Source organism: Trachemys scripta, chromosome 9 (genome assembly GCF_013100865.1).
Source record: "Trachemys scripta elegans isolate TJP31775 chromosome 9, CAS_Tse_1.0, whole genome shotgun sequence".
NCBI lineage: Eukaryota > Metazoa > Chordata > Testudines > Emydidae > Trachemys > Trachemys scripta.
Window position 1 is genome coordinate 53121346 of NC_048306.1, and position 21754 is coordinate 53143099.

At 45.8% G+C, this 21754-nt stretch overlaps 1 protein-coding gene across 2 annotated transcripts in view; it reads right to left on the bottom strand.

The window, feature by feature from the left end:
- UBE2G2 (ubiquitin conjugating enzyme E2 G2) overlaps positions 1-20660 on the bottom strand; it is a 38718-nt gene extending 18058 nt beyond the window's left edge. The window contains exons 1-3 of one of the 2 annotated variants that reach the window (XM_034781202.1): positions 20524-20660; positions 2467-2502; positions 2326-2371 (exon numbers count right to left, since the gene is read on the bottom strand). In XM_034781202.1, coding sequence (XP_034637093.1) covers positions 2326-2371; positions 2467-2502; positions 20524-20566 — 125 coding nt within the window. In that variant the 5' untranslated portion in view covers positions 20567-20660. The remainder of the gene's footprint in view (positions 1-2325; positions 2372-2466; positions 2503-20523) is intronic. The other variant, XM_034781203.1, reaches the window with a different exon arrangement.
- Positions 20661-21754: the final 1094 nt, after the last annotated feature.

Here is a 21754-nt window from a genome sequence, read left to right on the forward strand (position 1 = left end):
GTCAAGGTGCCGTGTCAAGAGTGCTACCTGGCCCTCTTGGCTATGATTAAGGTAGGGGAAAGGGAAGTCACCCCTTGAGTTAATGGTTAACCAGTTAACTTTTTAAAACTGATATTTACATCCCTAGTTACACCACAAGGGAATTAAAAGTTATAAGCCTCTCACATGATTGGCAAGAAAATGCATCCTTTCCTTTCAGATGTAAGGCCTCACTATGCCTAACCATCCTTTGTCAACTCCAGATTGGACTATTACAACATGCTTTGTACAGACTACACCTGCATACCATCCCAAAACCGCAGCCATTGCTAGACAAGGCAGCCTGCCTACAGAGCAGCTTTCCACACGCAGCATATTACATCTGTGCCATGTGATCTTCATGGGCTACCCACTGACTTCTGCATAAAGTTTAAGGTGTTGATTACACCATGCCTACCCCCATATTATCTGAGCTCCTCCCAGAAAGCTACGGGTATGTCTACACTTGCAGTTTTTGTACTGTAAGTTTCACTGGTGATAGGGAACCGGTGAAAGTAAAGCGCTGGTTTGTGTACTCAATTCCTGAGGCGTGTCAGAGTGTTTACATTAGCAGCACTTCCATCACTAATGAGAGCAGCGCTCTAGGGCAGCTATCCCAGAGTGCAGCTCTCTCCAGTTTGACGATGGGTCTTGTGGGAAGAGGGGGTGATTGCGTGGCATCCTGGGTCCCTGCACAGCCTCCTCTCCCCAAACACTGATAAGCTCCAGTAGCTCAGCATTGCTCCATGCAGGGGACCCTTTGCTCGCGGAGCAGGCATTGTCACCTGGCCAGATAAGTGAGCACTTGCCAAGAAAACAGGACAGGGAGTTTCGAAGTTCCGGGGGCTTTACAGGGGGACGGGTGGATGTCTGTTTACCTGGCATCAAAGCAGCAGTGCTACTGGCCAGAGTGGTCACTTAGGCATGGTGGGATATCCTCTGGAGGCTAAAAGCTGTATAAACAGGAAGAACGTGTCTTCACTTGCACATCACTGCAAAAGCATCACCAGTAAGAGCTATATGCCTCTCGTGGAGGTGGTTTTCTTTTTGCAGTGAAACTTCTGAGTTTCACTGCAAAAAGTCATTGGCAAGTGCAGATGCTCCCATGGTTTTTGTGCAAAAAAGGGACTTTTTCCCGTTTTAAATGGCAAGTATAGACATGCCCTAAGTAAGCATCTATATGTTTTATAGACAATGCCTATCGATCCTGTATGCTTCAGTCGTGGAAAAACAACCTGGCGTTGTGTTTGGATCAGAAGAAGCATGAGGCTTCCTTTATTGAATACAAGCACACAGGGGGTGACAGCTATTGGAGCTGCCCCCAGATTCAAGGAACACACAAGCTTTTAAAGCTTAAAACCACAAACAAATTACACATACTTTTGTCTTAATTACCTTATTTGGAATACACTGCAAAATCAATACAGGTTAAAAGCAAAAAGAATAATCATATTTCCTTATTTGGCCTTTCCTGTTGTTATTTACAGTCTTTTTTTTTTGTGGTTTGTTTTTTCTAACAGTACTATTGCGGTTATACATTTCTTAAGCTTGGCTATTGCAAATTGTTCTGCCTCCTTATACACAGAAAGCCATTGTTCTGTTTTGGGGACTTTCCATTCAGCTCCTTGTACACAGAAACATACTTGGCCAATACTTTAGGTCTACTAGCTTGACCAGAGTTTTAAGACCCCTTTAGATTTTTCTTCAGACTCCGTAACAGTAAATGTGGAGCTTGCCAAATCATTCTGGCACTTTGGTTAAGTGCTGGAGGGGGCAAAAAGAAAATTAATTTTGGAGACAAAAGGAAAACAGATGTAACATTGGCAAACTGTCAGTTTTCTTCTGCTTATAATGTGAGAAATCTGTCCCTATTTTGTTGAATTAGGTACCGGTTTTCACAATCTGCAAATCAGTCAACTCATTCTGTTTTCCAACTTACGTATTTATGTACACATTAAGTTGATGTGGTGCCAGCAGTGATCCTTGGGGTATGCCACTACACCCAGCACACTACTTCACTGGGCCAGCATCACAAACTTTTATTATTCCTTCAATAATATGACCATCAGCATAAAATGACTCAAATGCAAGTGATCTATTTTCAAATACACATCATGGTCTGATGGCAGAGAGGTTCCCAACTTCCCCCTGTGACTACAGACTGAGCAGATTGCATGGAGTTCTCTTTTATGCAAGAATATACAAGACTGAATTAAGATTTTCTGTATTAATGCTCTCCTTTCTGACAAGCTAATCCAAAAAGTTAAATGGAAGATGAAGTTTAGCTCCAAAGGAGTATCAACTCACATGATCAAGGCTTCCCATTCAAAGAAGTTTTCTTCATTCATAGGCCCTATTTAAAAAAAAAAAAGAAAGATACATCATTGCTTTACGAACAACAGTCAATGCCACATACCTACATCACATGAGTTCTATATAGCGCCTTACCTGCTACTATTCCTTCTGGTGGATTCAGGGTTAACTCTAAAATTCAGAATTAAAAGAAGATTGTTACTGATATATTAGGTTCTTTATATTACTGAAAATTCAAAGTATAAGACATTTAACCTATCAATTGGATTGCTGTAGCTCAGCATGCTAATTCCTGACGAGCAGTAACAGCCAATCAGACATCAGGAAAAACTTGGGAATGTTCCAATTCCTCCTACTGGTTGTCTACTTTCCTCATCAGTTGAGCCTTCCAGAGAAGAAATACCAACACATCGAGCTCACAGAACTAAACCACTTCATGAACTAACACAATCACTGACTTTCTAGCCAACCTGGCTTTAAAACTTTTCCTGAAAGGCCAATACACAACAATTTGAACTATAAGGGGAAAAACCACTGCTCCACACAAACACAGAAAACATGCACCCTTTTTGAGGGTGGGATATTCTGAATCAGCACCACAGAGCTACCAAAGTTCAATGAACAGGGAAAGACTTTACTCCTTCCTGCAGCTCCCATTGGCTGAGAATGGCAAACCGCAGCCACTGGGAGCTGAGGGGCTCCATGCCTGTGAACGCTCCAGGTAAACAAAACGTCCAGACCCGCTAGAGGCTTACCCTAATGGGCCAGGAGGCAAAGTTTGCCAACCCCTGAAATATAGAGTCAGCTTATGAAAGGGTCATAGTTCTTGCTATTTTTACCTAACCATCTTGGGGGGGGGGGTCGACTTATAAACGAACGGGCTAACGAACGAGTATATACAGTAATTTCTGATGAGAATAAAAACTTCGTAGCGAGCTATCCTGATTTGAGTTGAAAAGCTTAGGAATACACTGAAACACAGTCTTTTTAATTATTTTAGCCCTGTGGTACACTTGGAAGACGAATTCACAAAAGAGGCTCTCTAGTCTGCCAGCTCTCTGCGTAAAAAACAATACAATGAAAGCCATTAAGGAATAGGATTCAAAGGGGAAGAGTCAAGCCAAGGGGTTCAAAGAATTATTTCTCTTTGTCTTGCCAAGTACAGTTCAATGTCAAGCTGGTAAACGACATCACCAATGTATGGTATTATACATGGCCTGTGGAAGCTCTGAGCTTATCAACTCAACATCAGAATACTTTTGATATTTCCCACAATCACATGCATCCTTCTAGGTGGGATTTTCCACTTCTGAAAGGGAGAGCAGTGTTCAGATCTCAGTCTCTATGCTGACAGAGCGGCGAATGAGACTTCTGTTGCTCAGTCAGGGCCTAGTTAGGAGTTAATAGCTATGAAAGGAGTTGTGAAGGATGCACTGTATAGCCCTCCTACCCCAAAGAAAACTATACCAACACTGGGGATAGTGAGGGTGAAATCCTATGGGACAAAATAAGGTATTTATGAAGATGCAGAGTCAACCCTTTACCTCACCTGGCTAGGCTCTGTCCTTCCCCCTCTCAACAGAAATGGGTGTGCACCACATTAGGGCAGCAAGCACAAGGCAGCTGTGTGGGGTCAGGCCTACATAGTCCTAAAGGAGGTAACTGCAGGATCTTGAACACACATCATGCTGACAGCCATTTTCTGTTGATTATTTTTGGGGGAGGGGGTACCCCTCTTTTGCCCTTCCAGGATTCTCTCTCATACTGCTAGAGTTTATACCATTTAAAGGCCATTTGGGAATCCCAGCTTTCAAATGCTATACAGCATTAATCTCTAGGAAATATCATATTGCTTCTATATAAATCCATGGTATGCCCACATCTTGAATACTGAGTGCAGATTTGGTCGCCCCATCTCAAAAAAATTGGAAAAGGTACAGAAAAGTACAACAAAAATGATTAGAGGTATGGAACAGCTTCCATATGAGGAGAGATTATTAAGACTGTGACTTTTTAGCTTGGAAAAGAGATGACTAAGAGGGGATATGATAGCGGTCTATAAAATTATGACTGGTGTGGAGAAAGTAAATAAGGAAGTGCTATTTACTCCTCCTTATTATACAAGAACTAGGGGGTCACCTAATGAAATTAATAGGCAGCAGGTTTAAAACAAACAAAAGGAAGTATTTCTTCACACAACTCACTGTTAACCTATGGAACTCTTTGCCAGAGGACGTTGTGAAGGCCAAGACTATAACAGGGTTCAAAAAAGAACTAGATAAGTTCATGGAAGATAGGTCCATCAATGGTTATTAGCCAGGATGGGCAGGGAGGGTGTCCCTAGCCTGTTTGCCAGAAGCTGGGAATGGCTGATAGGAGAAGGATCACTTTACGATTACCTGTGCTGTTAATTCCCTCTGAAGTACCTGGTATTGGCCATTGTCAGAAGACAGGATACTGGGCTAGATGGATCATTGGACTGACGCTGAATGGCTGTTCCAATGTTAGCTTGTGAAGCATTAGCTGTTAAAATTACATCAGAACTGAAGTGGACTAAAAAGAAAGATCGCAATCGGAAGTACGTGATTTTAAAAGGACACAGCTTGAACAAGATCCCAAATGCAGGTTTTGTAAAAACACAAGCCCATAATTTTTTATTTTATCTTATCACTACCCACTGCAGCCAGAGGCAGAAGGCTCCATAACCCATTACTAATCCCTGGAACCATTTATGCACTCTTTTAAGATTTGTTTGTGTTAAGAGTTAAGATTTTCTAATTCGTTTTTAAGCTTAGAATGAATTAACCATCCCATTTAAAAGATCTATTCATATGCAAGTACAGTGTCTCCACTGAACATTTATGGTGCACACAATGACCACTAATGCATGTTGCGAATGCCCAAGTTTTTAGAAAAGGTTTATTTTATTAGGTATAAAATAGTTATGGTCCAAATAAACCTTGACTTAACTATAGCGAGCATACAAACATACCAAGAATCTGCATTTTAATCAAGCCTGATTATGTTCTTAAATGATCTGCTGAACAATACACCTTCTGAAAACTTTATAACACATTTATCAATTAATTTGAAGGTATGCAAAACTATTAAAGACAGACTACTTGGGAAATACATCTTCTCCCCTTAGTGCAGGCAAATGATAGGACTCTGGTCTGAGATTCAGGAAACCCAATTCTATTACCCGATTCTATTTCCCACTCTGCCATTTCCCTATTGTTGTATTCAGTGTTGTTATAGCCCTATTATGTGACTTTGGGCAAGTCACTCCCTCCATCTCTTAGTTTCCCCATATGTAAAATAGGGACAACGATGCTTACTTTCCTTTGCAAAGTTCTGAGACCTATGGATGAGGATACTTAGCTGTTATATAGCAAATATTATTCACTATTATACATGGTGGATAAAAATCAATTCCGATTTTTTTTTATTTAAAAAAAAAAAAGTTTTTTTATAATCAGATTTTTTTGATAAAATGCTTTTTGAGGAAAAATCCTATCTAAAGATAGTTTTAATTAAGATACATTATAGCTCAAAGATATTCTCATCATGGAATAGGGATTATAAATTCTAATTCTATAGTATGAGAATATATTCATGTAATGATTAAGAAAAAAGTTTTGTAAATGAGTTTTAATAGTTCATGGATTAGGGCCCCGATTTTATGGGCTTTCTGGGGCTTCTGTATAGATTATTTAGGTTAATCTTTTTATTTACCCAGTGGGACTCAGTGCTCAGTCTAGAAGATACCATCAGAGATGCTTAGTCTTGCAGTTCTCAAAGAAAAAAAAATCTCCATCATCCAGAAACAACCATAGATAAGTTTGTGATAAAAACCAGCAGATACAAAAAGAGGTAATTGATGAAAAAATTGCCCGTTTTGTTTCTGCAACAAACTCTCCTTTCTGTATGATTGTGAACCTACACTTCATTAACATGGTTCAGTCATTAAAACCAGGATACAGTCCACCCAACAGAGCAGATGTCACAGGCAAATTGCTGGATAAAGTGTATGAAAGAGAGATCGAGCAGTGTAGGTCTAGAGGGTAAAATTGTTAACCTGAGTCTTGATGGGTGGAGCAATGTCCACAATGATCCTGTTATATGTGCTTGTGTGACAACAGAAGAAGGGAATGAATTCCTTACAGAAACAACTGATACATGAGGAAATGCACACAACAGCAGAATACTTACAAGAAGTAGCAGTAAAAGCTAGAACAAACTCTGAAAAAAAAAATCAAATGTCTAGTATGCAGCTTGGTCACTGACAATGCTGCAAATGTATCCAAGGTGAGAAAAAATTTAGGAGAGAGTGAAGAGAGTCCCAAGCTAATAACATATGGTTGCAGTGTTCATTTGATGCAGCTCCTAGCCAAAGGCTTCAGTGTTCCAGAAATAAAGGCTAATGTTGTTGAAATTACAAAATACTTCCGTAACAACCACTTTGCAGCAGCTGCTCTGAAAAAAGTGGGAGGAACCAAGCTAACTCTCCCACAAGACGTGTGCTAGAACTCAATAGTAGACTGTTTTGAGCACTATATCAAGAACTGGCCTAATCTCATGACAGTTTGTGAACAAAATTGTGAACAAAATTGTGAAAAAATAGATGGCACTGTCACAGCCAAAGTTCTCAACATTGGGCTTAAGAGAAATGTTGAACACATGCTGAGTACCCTGAAGCCTATTTCTGTAGCCTTGAACAAAATGCAGGGAAATAGCTGTTTTTTTGCTGACTCTGTTGAAATTTGGAAGGAACTGAGTGAGATCTTAAAAAGAGAAATATGCAATGACAGAGTTAAATTTCAAACATTAAAAAAAACGACTGGGACAAGCACTATCTTCAGCTCATTTTCTTGCAAATATTCTCAATACTTGGCACCAGGGTCAAACCTTAACTGATGAAGAAGAGGAGTTGGCTATGACATGGACATCCAGCAATCAGCCCTCCATAATGCCAACTATAATAAACTTCAGGCTAAGGGTGAACCATTCAAGAAATATATGTTTGCTGATGATGTTTTAAAGAAAGTCACACCTGTGAACTGGTGGAAGTCACTTAAGCACTTGGATTCAGAGACTGTAGAAGTGATAATCTCACTTTTAACAGCAGTAGCTTCTTCTGCCAATGTAGAAAGAATATTTTCTTCCTTTGGACTAATTCATTCCAAACTGATAAATTGTTTGGGACCTGAAAAAGCAGGAAAGCTTGTTTTTCTTTTCCAGATTATGAACAAACAGGAAAATGGAGGTGAAGATGACTGAGTTAGCTGCAGAAGCCAATATTTCAAGTTTCTCATGTTGACCTGGCTGACATAGTCAATTTAATTTTTGTTTTATTTAATTTAACTATTTTAGTTAAAAACAATTTTAACAAAAATAAACCTGATTTTAAAAAACTTGAAAGTTTAACTAAATTCAAAAATTCATAAGCTTGTTTAGTTAAAATATTATGTTTGCTGTTGAAGAAAAAAATCCAGAATACATAACGTTGTTGTTTTAGTTAAATAAAACAATTGAAATGTCTGTCTGGTGATGTTCTCCTCCTAATACAACATGGCAAGAAAATCCTCCAAATATTAATGATTAACCTGTTGAATTGGAGATAGTTCACCTCCCAGTGACTTAATATCTGCTTCAATTAACTTTGGTAAATGAAATAACCAAATAATCATTCATTTTCTGATATATCTGTAAAACTAATCTGAAAAGTTTTCAAAATAAATCACTTTAAAAGTGTATAGTGTGTATCTTCTAAAAATGAAACCTACATCTATCTCTGAGTTGTGAAGAATATGTGTTAAGGTTAGAACAACCAACAAGAATGCACTTTTATAAAGAAATCCATGATTAAATCGAGTCTTCCTGACTAGTGATTTAAATCAATCTGATTTCAATCAAACCCACCGTGCTATTATAGCCTCCATTAGAGATGGTAGAAACATTCTCTATCCTGAACTCACCCATCTTATTTATTACAGTTCCCTCTTGAGGTAAGTGAATCCATTATCACTACTTGGTAAGCTTAAGTGTTTTATGATACAATTTCCTACATTTTTTAACACATTCTCTCTCTTGGGATTGAGTTTCAGTAACTGACTAGGGAAAAGCCCCAAATACTATGTTTAGGAAAGGAAGGGCATTTTCAAAGCAGTGATTTTGATACTAACAATGTTAACCAGCTGCAGGGGCCTTGCCTAAATATTTCTCTCTTTATTTAATGAGCAGCAGCAGCTAATCACAACCTGTCCAGTGCATTGCTGGATTTTTCTCTTTTTGCTCCAGATGGACTCTTTCCAATTTTAAGAACAGAGTGCAATAGTGTGCAACTGAAATGAAATTGGCTTATGTCCTGAAGCATAAAGGCTTATATCTCTTCTGGTTTTTTTTAATCCTGTCTAATGGAACCGTAGATGTTCTCTGCCATATAAATGACTAATTTTTTTCTTAATCCTACTAGACCGGGGTGGGCAAACTTTTTGGCCTGAGGGCCACATCGGGGTTGAAAAACTGTATGGAGGGCCTGGTAGGGAAAGCTATGCCTCCCCAAACAGCCTGGCCCCCGTCCCCCTATCTGACCCCCCCCCCCTCCCGCCCCGACCGCCCCCCCCCAACCCCCCCCCCCCCCCCCCCCCCCCCCCGTTCCTCATCCCCTGACCGCCCCCCCTCCAGAACCTCTGCCCCATCCAACCGCTCCCTGTCTGCACCCTGGAACCCCCTGCCCCTCATCCAACCCCCGCGCTCCCCACCCTCTTACCATGCCACCCAGAGCGGCATGTCTGGCAGCCGCGCTGCCTGGCTGGAGCCAGACACGCTGCCGTGCTGCCTTACAGGAGTGTGCAGCCCCACCGCCCAGAGCGCTGCCCGTGTGGCAGCGTGGCTGCGGGGGGGACGGGAGGGGCAACAGCAGGGGAGCTCCCCAGCCAGGAGCTCCAGGGCTGGGCAGGATGGTCCCGCAGGCCAGATGTGGCCTGTGAGCCATAGTTTGCCCACCTCTGGACTAGGCCCTTGACCTCAATTATATCTAGTGGTAATAAATTCCACAGATTAAACACCTCAATTTTTTAAAGGAAATACTTTCTTACATTAAACACGACTATTTGCAGTTCTACGGTTCTAATGATGTAAAAGAATCTCCATTTTACAGATGTGGAAATTCAGACACAGGAGAGTAAAGAGCTGCCTAAGATCATATAGCACGTTACTGGCAAAGCTGGGGATATGTCTACACTAGAAACGCTACAGCAGGAGCACCAAAGTAGCACTGTAGCGAAGACACTACAGAGATGGAAAGGATTCCTCTACTGCTGTAGTAAATCCACCTCTCCAAGAGCCAGTAGCTACACTGACAGAAGAATTCCTACCAGTCTCTATGCCAAGGCTTAGGTCGGTTTAATTACATCGCACACGGCATGAGCAATGTAATTAAGCCAACCTTACTTTGTAGCCTAGACCAGCCCTGGGAAGAGGATTCTGATCTACTAACTCTCACATGCTTCAACCAAAAAAATGCTTTTCCTCTAAAACAACATTCAACCAATTTCAGATTTAATATGGCACAAAATCCAGGACATTTAGGCCAGGTCTACACTATAAACTTACACCTGTATAACTATATTGCTCAGGGGTGTAAAAAATTCTCATCCCCCCGCAATTCAGATAGCACTGTCGACAGGAAGGCTTCTCTCATAGACATAGCTACCACCTTTCACAGAGGTGGGTTAACCACACCAACGGGAGCAGCTCACCTGTCAGCCTAGTGGTGTCTTAACTTCCCGATATTTCTGACTTTAGTGCCCAACCATGCAGCAAGCTGCAATTATTTGACTGGCACTAGCAGAATGGCCAGTCGGGAGTCTGAGGCACACAATGCCCATATGATTCAAGGAGGCAATGGCTGATATAGTTTTCCAAAGCAGGGAAAGACATGCACACGGGGCAAAAAAATTGTAACTGCTTAAACCAACATGCAGAGAATGGAACAGGATCTCTGCTTCATTCAACGTACACTGTTAACAAGGCAGTTTTCTTTATGTCCATCTTCCCAGGGCACATAATTGCAGCTTTGCATAGAATATAGGTTTTAAAAAAATCCTACCTGCATATATAGGCAATTTGGAAACACTCCTATCTGCCAAATACAAATAAATTTCCACCAGAACTCAAAAAGGAACATTGCCATACAAAACTCTGAACTCTCTACCCAGCCATTTTGCCAATAGAGCTCTTCAAAAAATTGTTTCAAGAATTTATTTACAACATATAAAAATGGGGAAAGTTTGCTGTTGTTGTCTTTTACTTGCTCATTCAGAAATGACAACCAATTTTTTTACTTAAACTATAAAAAAAAAATACACACATACAAGCAGAGACCATTTTTGGAAAAATTTCAGCCCAACATATTAAAGTCCCTGAACATTATGAAAAACTGAAAACAAAGGATTAAAATGCTCATGCAACCTTAAGTACAGATGTAAATAAAGCACCAGCTAGAGTATAACTGCCCAATTCTAGCAAACAACTGACTAAACTGAAAAAAGGAATGATTTAACTTCTTTTACAAGACCAGAGATGCTGGAAGGGAAGTTGCTACTTTACAAAAATCAGATTAAGGTCCCGATCCTACAAACACTTATGCACACACTTCACTACCCTATGACATGAATGGGACCACCAGACCCGGCTCCAGCTTTTTTGCCGCCCAAAGCAGCAAAGCGGGGGGTTGGGGGAGATAAAGCCGCGATTGGCGGCACTTCAGCGGCAGCTCTACCGCGCCGCCCGCTTCATTCTTCAGCTGCAATTTGGCGGTGGGTCCTTCGCTCCAAGAGGGACCCGCCACCAAATTGCTGCTGAAGACCCGGACGTGCCGCCCCTTTCCATTGGCCGCCCCAAGCACCTGCTTCCTTTGCTTGTGCCTGGAGCCGGCCCTGGGAACCACTCACAGTAGAAAGATAAGCATGCTGGTGTTTGAAGTATCAAGGCCTTAATTTTTATGACACAAATGCACTAACATAAGCAACCTCTCTAGATCTCAATAAAAAAAGTCAAGGGAATAAAACAAAATTTAAAAAAAAAATCAAACAAGAATTTCAGAGATAGTACACTAGGGGAAAAAAAGCCGCGAAACAGGTATTTGTCATAATTAGGAAAAAATTATTGGGAAGAGGGGAGAAATCAGAGAAAAGGAAGTAGTGAGAAAAATATATATTCATAAAAAGCTTTCTCCAGCAGCAGAGCCTCTTAACTTCAGTTTACACACTAGTTATCTAATAATCCATATCCAATAAAAGCAGAATAGCACAATAAGGGGATCTAACTTTAAGATTATGAATAAACCTTTTACAATATTTTTACTTTTGAAAACTATTTCGGGCTAAAGAAAAATACTAGAGGACAACTACAATTGGGTGTTCACTTGTACATCATTAGCATAAAACACCAGCAAAAGGCGTGAAGAGGATTTATGGTCTAGATTTACCTCTGCTTTTTGTAACAAAATATTAAAGAAGAGGCTAGCTAGAAAAGTTATTGTCTGCATAAGCAGTTTTACTTTGTTTGTTCAAATGTTAGAAGACAGATCAATTAATGGTCTACAAGGACTGACAATTACATGCCTCGGAGAGCAAACATGTCAGACTTACAGTTTTCAGGGTAGCAGCCGTGTTAGTCTGTATCCTCAAAAAGAACAGGAGTACTTGCAGCACAGTGCCACAAGTACTCCTGTTCTTTTTGAGACTTACAGTTATAATTTTCCAAGAGAAACTTAGAGTTTTGATAATAAACTACACCACTTAGAAAGTCGGGGAAGCTGGGGCACACAGTGTGCCAAACTTTTCTGCTTGTGTCTCCATAGGTGAAATCATTGCACAGTACATTAATTATTGTAGATTACATTAATTGTTCACAAGACTACATTCCATTATAGTTTGGAAGCCTCTTCTCAAGGAAGACTCAGAAGTGGAATACCATATGTTGCAGGTCATGACTGAGATGTACTGGCAGAGCTGTGCAAACAATACACATAGAATGCTGTGATGTTATATGATTAAAATATGACCATTGTTGCTACCATTGTTATATAAATACAGCAAATCTTAAACAAAGTACCGGTATGTCATCTATGGAAAAGTTATGATTTGCTGAATATGGTTATCCTATTTGGATGAATATATTATTTTTGTACCTGAAGTTATGAATATTGATTACGTTCCTGTATTTCAAATGTGTTTGCTCCTGTGGTAAAACCCACAAGGCAGTTTACATCTAGTCTAGCCAGCACATTGTGAATGGAGCATTCGAACGATGGCCCATCAATGAACACAATGGGTCATGGAAGAAGCCTAATGGGCTTTCTTGAGGGCCTTCTATCTAGAGTATGGGTAATGGCTGCCCTGACCAATCAAAGCATGCAAGGACATGTGACTAGACCATGTGGTACTAAACTTCATCTTGTGTGCTTGTATTTTTCCACAAACTATGCCAAGGGCTTTGTTTGGGACAATGAATTTTCCCTCCAGATGGCAGAAGCAATAAAAGGTCCTGGAAACATCTCCATTTTGCCTCTTTCCTGCTCTGATCTCTGGACTATGGACTTATACTAATGGGAGCATTTTAACCAAGGTACTGAGGACCTTCCAATTATTTGGGAGCAACCAGAGATTTAACCAGTTAGCAGTTTATGCCATCACTGCTTTAAACCTAATCCAAGAACTTTGCAATTATTGTATGTACAGCTCTACCCCAATATAACGCTGTCCTCAGGAGCCAAAAAATCTTACCGCGTTATAGGTGGAACCGTGTTATATCGAACTTGCTTTGATCCGCCAGAGCGCGCAGCCCCCCTCCACCCCCCAAGCTCTGCTTTACCGAATTTGTGTTATATCAGGTCACATTGGGGTAGAGGTGTATTTGATTTTAATTCCCCCCCCCCTTTTATTTTTTAAATAAATAAACCTTTAGATGTTAGATACTAAAGCACTGGCTGTAAGCATGTATTTGGGTGTGGTCTGAAATATTCATTAACTTGATGGGTAGTATGTCCAATCATTTGGGATTGGTAGATCTTTTTATATGATGAACAAGATTTTCAGTAATCCTCATCATATTTGACTTGGCTGTCTGGGTGGAAGCCCAAGGCTGGGTTGCTTTAAGGGAACTGCATTTTAGCTTCTGGGTAAGCAGTAAGGTATTACAGAAGTGTTTTGTTGCTATCTTGGTGGAGCTAAGTATTGAAATAACCACCAGTCTGGGGGATTGTCTGCACCATTCTTTGCAGTTTGCCCTAATTGAGCAATCGCAGCATGGCTCCCCTGGGACCCTGGCCACAAATGCCTACCCCTATTATGCCCAACTCTTTTTAATGCTCTTAAGTTCATATTTTCATGAACCAGAGTTCAGTTAGACGTTTCAGACAACAGAAGCTCTATTTTTTTTAAATTAGGAGAGCTACTTAAAAGGAAGAACATCTAAGATCCCAATTGCAAGCAAGGACTGATCCAAGGATGGGCAAAGTACGGCCCGTGGGACCGTCCTGCCAGCCCCTAAGCTCCCGGCCAGGGAGGCTACCCCCAGCCCCTCCCCTGCTGTTCCCCCTCCCCTGCAGCCTCACCTCACTGTGCCATCGGGCAGCTCAGCACCAGCGCACCCCCCGCGGAGGGGAGCAGGGAGGGAGGCTCACCCGCAGCCTCAGGGGAGCAGGCGGGAGGTGCAGGCGGCAGGAGCGCTGCGAATGCAGCCGGAGGACTCAGGAGGAGCACCGGGCGGCCGCGCAGCCAGCCGGAGAGAAGCAGCGCTTTAAAGGGAAAACCGCCGCTACTCTCCGGCTACAAGGCTGCCCTTGCTCGTCCTGAGTCCTCTGTCCATGTTCGCAGAGCCACATTCCAAAAGGGGTTGGGGGGCAGGGGGATTGGATAGGAGGTGAAGTCCCAGGGGGACAATTAGGGGCAGGGGGTCCCGGGAGGGGGGGTGGATAAGGAGTGGGGTCCCAGGAAGGAGCGGTCAGGGGACAAGGAGCAGGGGGGGGTTGGATGGGTTGGCGGTTCTGAGGGGTGCAGTCAAGGGGTGGGAAGTGGGAGGAGGATAGGAGGCAGGCTGCTTGGGGAGGCACAGCTTTCCCTACCTGGCCGTTTATACCGTTTTAAAACCTCAATGTGGCCCTCGGGCCAAAAAGTTTGCCCACTCCTGGACTAATCCTTCCCCTCCTCTCGCCCAAGATCGGAAGTGTATCTAATGCTTCGGAAGCGTGCAAGAGAACTTTGGTATCTAGGGCTGTCAATTTAACCACTGTCAGATGCATCAAAATCAGCAGCAGCACAAACAGACTTCACCCTTGCCCATAAGTAGCAGACTGTAGAGATCAGAGTAATTCACTCTTCATGCCCCTACAATACTCATCCTCACTGAGAGCCAACAAGGGCCCTGATAAGTGCCTGGTCATCATGCAGCTTTGGGACATGGATACCTGCACACTATGAAAGGGACTGAGGCTATGGGCATGGCTACACTTGCGAGTCAGAGCGCATTAAAGCAGCACAGTACGCTCTAACTCAGGACGTGTCCACACTGGCAAGGCATGTAGAGCTCTCTGACTCCACGGCTACAGCGCTCCTGGTACTCCACCTCGGCGAGTGGAATAACGTTTGATGCGCCCCCGCTGGAGCACTGCGACGCCAGTGTGGATGCCCCGGTCTGTTAATGCGCCCTGATTGGCCTCCAGAAGTGTCTCACAATGCCTGTTCTTGCCACTCTGATCATCGGTTTGAACTCTACTGCCCTGCCCTCAGGTGACCAACCGTCAGACCCACCCTTTAAATTCTCTGGGAATTTTGAAAATCCCCTTCCTGTTTGCTCAATCAGGCGTGGAGTGCTCTCAGCGAATCTTTCCAGGTGACCATGCCTCCACGCACCAGGCGATCCCCAGTATAGAGCAATGGTGAAGTGCTGGACCTCATCAGTGTTTGTGGGAAGGAAGCTGTCCAGTGCCAGCTATGCTCCAGCCGTAGGAATTAGGATACCTTCGGGCAGATATCAAGGAACATGATGGAAAGGGGCCAGGGTTAAACTGAAGTAGCTGCGGAATGCCTACTGCAAAGCCCATGAGGCAAACAGCTGCTCCGGTGCTGTCCCCGCAACCTGCCCTTTTTTACAAAGAGCTGGACGCAATACTTGGGGATGACCTCACCTCCACTCCAAGTACCACCATGGACACTTCAGAGCCCAGTCTAACAAGGCAGGAGGAGGAGGAGCAAAGCAGGAGTGAGGGTGCTGAGGAAGAGGAAGACACCCTGGCATCCCTAGATGCATGCAGCCAGGAGCTGTTCTCAAGCCAGGAGGAAGGTAGCCAGTTGCAGTGGCCAGTGCTTGGGGAAGGACAAACCCCAGAGGAGATTCCCGGTAAGCGGCTTTTATTTTGGAAAGGAAGTTATTCAGTGCAGGCTCTTGGGGCAAGGAGGGTTAGGGCTGCATGCCTACATGCGGAATAGGGCGTTGATGTGCTCTCTCACATTGCGGTAATCAGCCTCAGTGATCTCTTCAAAGGTCTCCTCCAGAACTTGGGCAATGCGCTTGCGCAGGTTTCGTGGGAGAGCCACTGTGGTCCTTGTCCCAGTCAGGCTAACATGTCCGCACCACTGTGCCGTGAGGGGCGGGGGGACCATTGCTGCACACAGGCAAGCTGCATATGGGCCAGGGCAGGAGCCGCATTGTAGTAGAAGACCCTTCCTTGCTTCCCAGATCACCCTCAGCAGCGAGATATCTTCCAGGATGAACTCCTGAGGAAAATTTGGGGACAGTGTTCAGTATAGGGGTCTCTGCAGCTGTTGGCTCTTCCCAAGGCACAGAAACCCAGAGGACAGTACAGCCATGAAATAATTTGTCCCCCTTAATCCTGTACTTATTCACCATTTTGGGGCTCCCGGGGGTTGTGTGTGCTCGTTTTGGGAAGGGTAAATTATGCTGTTGTGTAGACTGTGCTTGCCCTCCTTAAGTACGGGGGAATCATTGCTCTGTCTGGTGTGAACAATGCTGCCTCTGTTAAGTGTTGCATTTTGCCTTTACAGATGCAACCTTGAGATCTCAGCCGTCCGTGTTATCACCGGCCGAGAGGCTGCAAAGAATCAGGAAGAGGTAGAAGCAAAGAGGAAGTCCCTTAATGAAAATCAAAAAGTGCAGGAGTGGCGCGGGAGTGAAAGGAGGGTCCACCAGCAGAATGCAGATCGCCAGCACCAAAGCACGGAGCGGCTAATAAGCATCATGGAGCGCCAAGCGGACTCGATCCCCACGCTCGTAGCCATGCAGGTGGAGCACTACCGCGCCCGCCCCCGCTGCAGCCCTTGTCCCAAAACTCTTTCCCTTGTTCCCCCATGTCACCTCCAACCCTCTTTCCCCAACATCCGGGTTCTTATTGCCACCATCTGCCTCCAACACCTGTATCTTCACCAACCAGCCCTGAGAACTACGACCCTTACCCACTGCACTCAACCCCCATCACCATGCAGTATAAACATCCAGAAGTGCAGCACTCATTGCACAGCACTCCAGACAGGAAGGCTGAGTATGATAACAGGACATACGCAAATCTGTGATTGTACCGTTCCCCACCCTACCTCCTTGCCCTGTTTCCCAAGCAGTTGTGTTTCTTTTCGATAAATGGATTTTTTGGCTTTGAAAACATTCTTTATTATTGCATAAAGTAAAAGATACCTTAGCCCAGGAAAGCAACAGGAACTGCAAGTCAGCGTATCATACGTAGAAAACACAGATTACTACTCACATTGGTACCATTGCACTTCACTCCCGTGCAGGGCACCAAACATTACTGGTGGCTTTCAGCCTCAGATTGCTGCTTCAAGGCATCCCTAATCCTTGCAGCCCCGCGCTGGGCCCCTCTAATAGCCCTGCTCTCTGGCTGTTCAAATTCAGCCTCCAGGTGTTGAACCTCTGAGTTCCATGCCTGAGTGAATCTTTCACCCTTCCCTTCACAAATATTATGGAGGGTACAGCACACGGATATAACCACGGGGATGCTGTTATTGGCCAGGTCCAGCTTCCCAGACAGAGATCGCCAGCGGCCCTTTAAACAGCCAAATGCACACTCCACAGTCATTCTGCACCGGCTCAGCCTGCTGTTGAACCGCTCCTTGCTGCTGACAAGGCTCCCTGTGTAGGGTTTCATGAGCCACAGCATTAAAGGGTAACCGGGGTCTCCAAGGATCACAATGGGCATTTCGACTTCCCCTACAGTGATCTTCTGGTCTGGGAAAAAATTCCCAGCTTGCAGGTTCCTGAACAGGCCAGTGTTCCAAAAGATGCGTGCGTCATGCACCTTTTCAGGCCAGTCTGGGTTAATGTCAATGAAACGCCCACAGCGATCCACAAGCGCCTGAAGAACCATAGAGAAATAGCCCTTCCGATTAACGTACTCGGAGGCTAGGTGGGCTGATACCAGAATTGTAATATGCATTCCATCTATCGCCCCTCCACAGTTAGGAAAACCCATTTGTGCAAAGCCAGCCACAATGTCATGCACATTACCCAGAGTCACAGTTCTTCTGAGCAGGATGCGATTAATTGCCCTGCAAACTTGCATCAACACGATTCCAACGGTCGACTTTCCCACTCCAAACTGGTTTGCAACCGACCGGTAGCTGTCTGGAGTTGCCAGCTTCCAGATTGCAATAGCCACCCGCTTCTCCACAGTCAGGGCAGCTCTCAATCTCGTGTCCTTGCACTGCAGGATGGGGGCGAGCGCCTCACACAGTCCCACTTTCTCATGCGAAAGTTCTGCAGCCACTGCTCGTCATCCCAGACTTGCATAACAATGTGATCCCACCACTCAGTGCTTGTTTCCCAAGCCCAAAAGCGTCGTTCCACGGTGGTGAGCATGTCCATGAATGCCACGAGCAATCTCGTGTCGTATGCATTACTCGAATCGATATCATCATCGGAGTCCTCGCTGTCATTTTCGATCTTAAAGAATAACTTGCCTACCAAACGTGATGTGCTTGCGAGGCTCGCCAGCATATTCCTCAGCAGTTCGGGCTCCATTCCCGCAGACCGAAAGGGAAGACAGAGCGCACAGTACAAAGAACGTTGAAAGATGGTGCCAATTGTGGATGGAAGCAGAGGGATTGCTGGGATGCAAACTGATGCATCACGGGGCTTTGGGACAGGACCCAGAATGCCCCACATCCTCTGCCCTCTTCCCACAAGCCACAGCACCAGAATGGGAAGAGGTGCTCTGTGGGATAGCTGCCCACAATGCACCGCTCCCAATGCTGCTACAAGTGCCGCAAAAGTGGACACGCCAGTGCGCTTGCAGCTATCAGTGTGGACAGACCGCAGCGCTTTCCCTACTACGCTCTACGAAGGCTGGTTTAACTCAAAGCGCTCTAAATTTGCAAGTGTAGCCATGCCCTAGGTCTACACTACAGCAGCCACAGCACTAAACTAACAAGAGAAAGCTCTCCCGTCAGCTTAATAATTCCTGCCTCCACAGGAGGCAGTAGCTAAATTGGCTGGGGAACTTCTCTCACCAACACTGCGCTGTCCACACTGGCGCTTAGATCAGTGTAATTTACATCACTCGGGGGGAGGGGAGGCGGTGGCTTATTCACACCCCTGCGTGACATAAGATATAGCAAAGTAATCTGTAGCACAGATCGCCTGAGACAAGCAACTAATTTGTCTGGGGTCAGCCTCCTATCAGATAGGAAAGACTTCTAGTCACAATTGTCCTGGGATTTTTATATACTGGTTGAGGATGGAGTCTTCAAGGGGGCCATTTAATTATCACAGCACATGTAAGTATCATATTCCTGCAGCATTTGCAGAAGTCAGATTCTTGCATCATTCATAAGAAAGCAATGAGGCTTTCTCTGGATAAACTGTGAAGTAAACGTCTCATTGCTCCTTCTAATGGGAAAGATGTGAACAATACCAATAGAGGGTCCTGTGGCACCTTTGAGACTAACAGAAGTATTGGGAGCATAAGCTTTCGTGGGTAAGAACCTCACTTCTTCAGATGCAAGTAATGGAAATCTTCAGAGGCAGGTATATATCAGTGTGGAGATAACGAGGTTAGTTCAATCAGGGAGGGTGAGGTGCTCTGCTAGCAGTTGAGGTGTGAACACCAAGGGAGGAGAAACTGTTTCTGTAGTTGGATAGCCATTCACAGTCTTTGTTTNAATCTCCAGAGGCAGGTATATATCAGTGTGGAGATAACGAGGTTAGTTCAATCAGGGAGGGTGAGGTGCTCTGCTAGCAGTTGAGGTGTGAACACCAAGGGAGGAGAAACTGTTTCTGTAGTTGGATAGCCATTCACAGAAACAGTTTCATCCAACTACAGAAACAGTTTCTCCTCCCTTGGTGTTCACACCTCAACTGCTAGCAGAGCACCTCACCCTCCCTGATTGAACTAACCTCGTTATCTCCACACTGATATATACCTGCCTCTGAAGATTTCCATTACTTGCATCTGAAGAAGTGAGGTTCTTACCCACGAAAGCTTATGCTCCCAATACTTCTGTTAGTCTCAAAGGTGCCACAGGACCCTCTGTTGCTTTTTACAGATTCAGACTAACACGGCTACCCCTCTGAAACAATACCAATGTTGCTCCACCCGAGCTCAACTCCAGCTTGTCCCACGGTTCACATCTCCAACCAGCCTCGCCTGGTTAAGGGAGCAGAGCGTGCTCAAAACTAGGATGATTTTCACACTGCAGCTAAAGCAGCTGTTTACTTTGACCCCATTTCCCCACCGTCTTTGCTCCCTCACCTAGGGTGACCAGACAGCAAGTGTGAAAAATCAGGACGGGGGTGGGGGGTAATAGGCACCTATAGAAAAAAATACCCCAAATATCGGGACTGCCCTATAAAATAGGGACATCTGGTCACCCTACCCTCGCCGCAGCTTCTCCCGGGGGCCTTGGCACCCCCGGGTCTCCCCGCCTGGCAGAGAAGGGGCCGCTCCTCAGCCGCGGGCGGCCCGCCAGGGAGCGGTGTCACACGGCTCCGCCCAGGGGCCTCGCCTTGCCCCGCTTCAACAGAGGCCCGGTGGGCCGGGCGAGACTTCCCCAGCCCTGGCCAGCGGCAGGGGCCATGCCTGGAGGCCCTGTCCCGCGCAGGCCCGGGCCGCAGCACGGGAGGGAAGGGAAGGGAAGGCCCGGCCCGCAGACTCACGCTTGTACTCGGCCATCAGCCGCTTGAGCGCCGTGCCCGCCATGCGCCGCAGCCGCGAGGAGCCGGAGCGCGTCCCGCCGCCAGCAGCTTCCGGGGCAGCAGCGCACCATAGAGATCCGGGCGGCGCGGCTAGAAAGGCCGCCCAGGCCCAGCGCGCAGCTCCCTCTCGCTGGCGCTGCGGAGTCCGCCGGGCGCACGCGCTAGGGGCGGGGCTGCTGGACACAGAGCCGGGGGGGGAGGGAGCGGGGACATCAAGACTTCGCCCGTGCGGCTGCTCCCCGCCTCTACAGCCCCGACCCCCGTAGTTAATCCTGCTGCGTAGCGCTGCGCGGCGGGATCGTTGTGCGTCGAGCCGACGGAGGGTCCCGCGCAGCCCCGTGTCTGAGCGCAGGCGGCGGGGCCGGGCGCTCAGAAGGGCCGAGTTAAGGGGACGCGGCGGGTCCTGTAGTGCCGTGCCTCGCCCTTCAGAAATGCCAGGCCTGGGCTGAGCTGGGCTTGGAGATGCGAAGTCCAGGTCTCCCTCTTCCCCCACGCCAGAGGCTGCAGGTGAGCGGCTGGGGGATTTGTTTAGAGCAGAAGTGGACTGGGTGGGTGGTGGCCCTGGTAGCTAGCGCAAACTAAGGGGACTTCCAGCCATGGGCCTCTGCCATGTGCTGCTCTGCCACCCAGTTGCACCTGCCAGCCCTGTGCCAAAGGTGGCACGCAAGCCGATTTTTTTTTGTAATGTCAGGTTGCGGGTCCTGGCTGCCGCTGAGCTTGCTGTCAACCTGGGGTTCTGTTCACTCAGCCGGCAGCGGGCTGAGCAGAGCCAGCAGTGGGCCGGCTCCTGCCAGCCAAGGTCCCGGCCACCGGCCCCGCTCAGACTTCTGCCGGCCTGGGAGAACGGAAGGAGGCTAAGCGGAGTCGCTGGCTGGGACCTCGGCTGGCAGCTGAGTGAACAGAACCCCAGGCTGACAGCAGGCTCAGTGGTGGCCGGGACCCGCAGCCTGCCATTTAAAAAAAAAAAAATCAGCTCACATGCCACCTTTGACACGCGTGCCATAGGTTGTGGACCCCAGTACTGTGTGTACTGTAGTTTATGGTAATTTTCACTATATGTGATTTTCCTCTTATGCACTGACCTTAGAACCTAACCCCCATGTAAGATGTGACTCCACTGTATTCATTTTTGAACATTTATAATAAGCGATGCTCTGGGGCGGGGGAGCGTGCAAGGAGGAAGTTTTGCCTA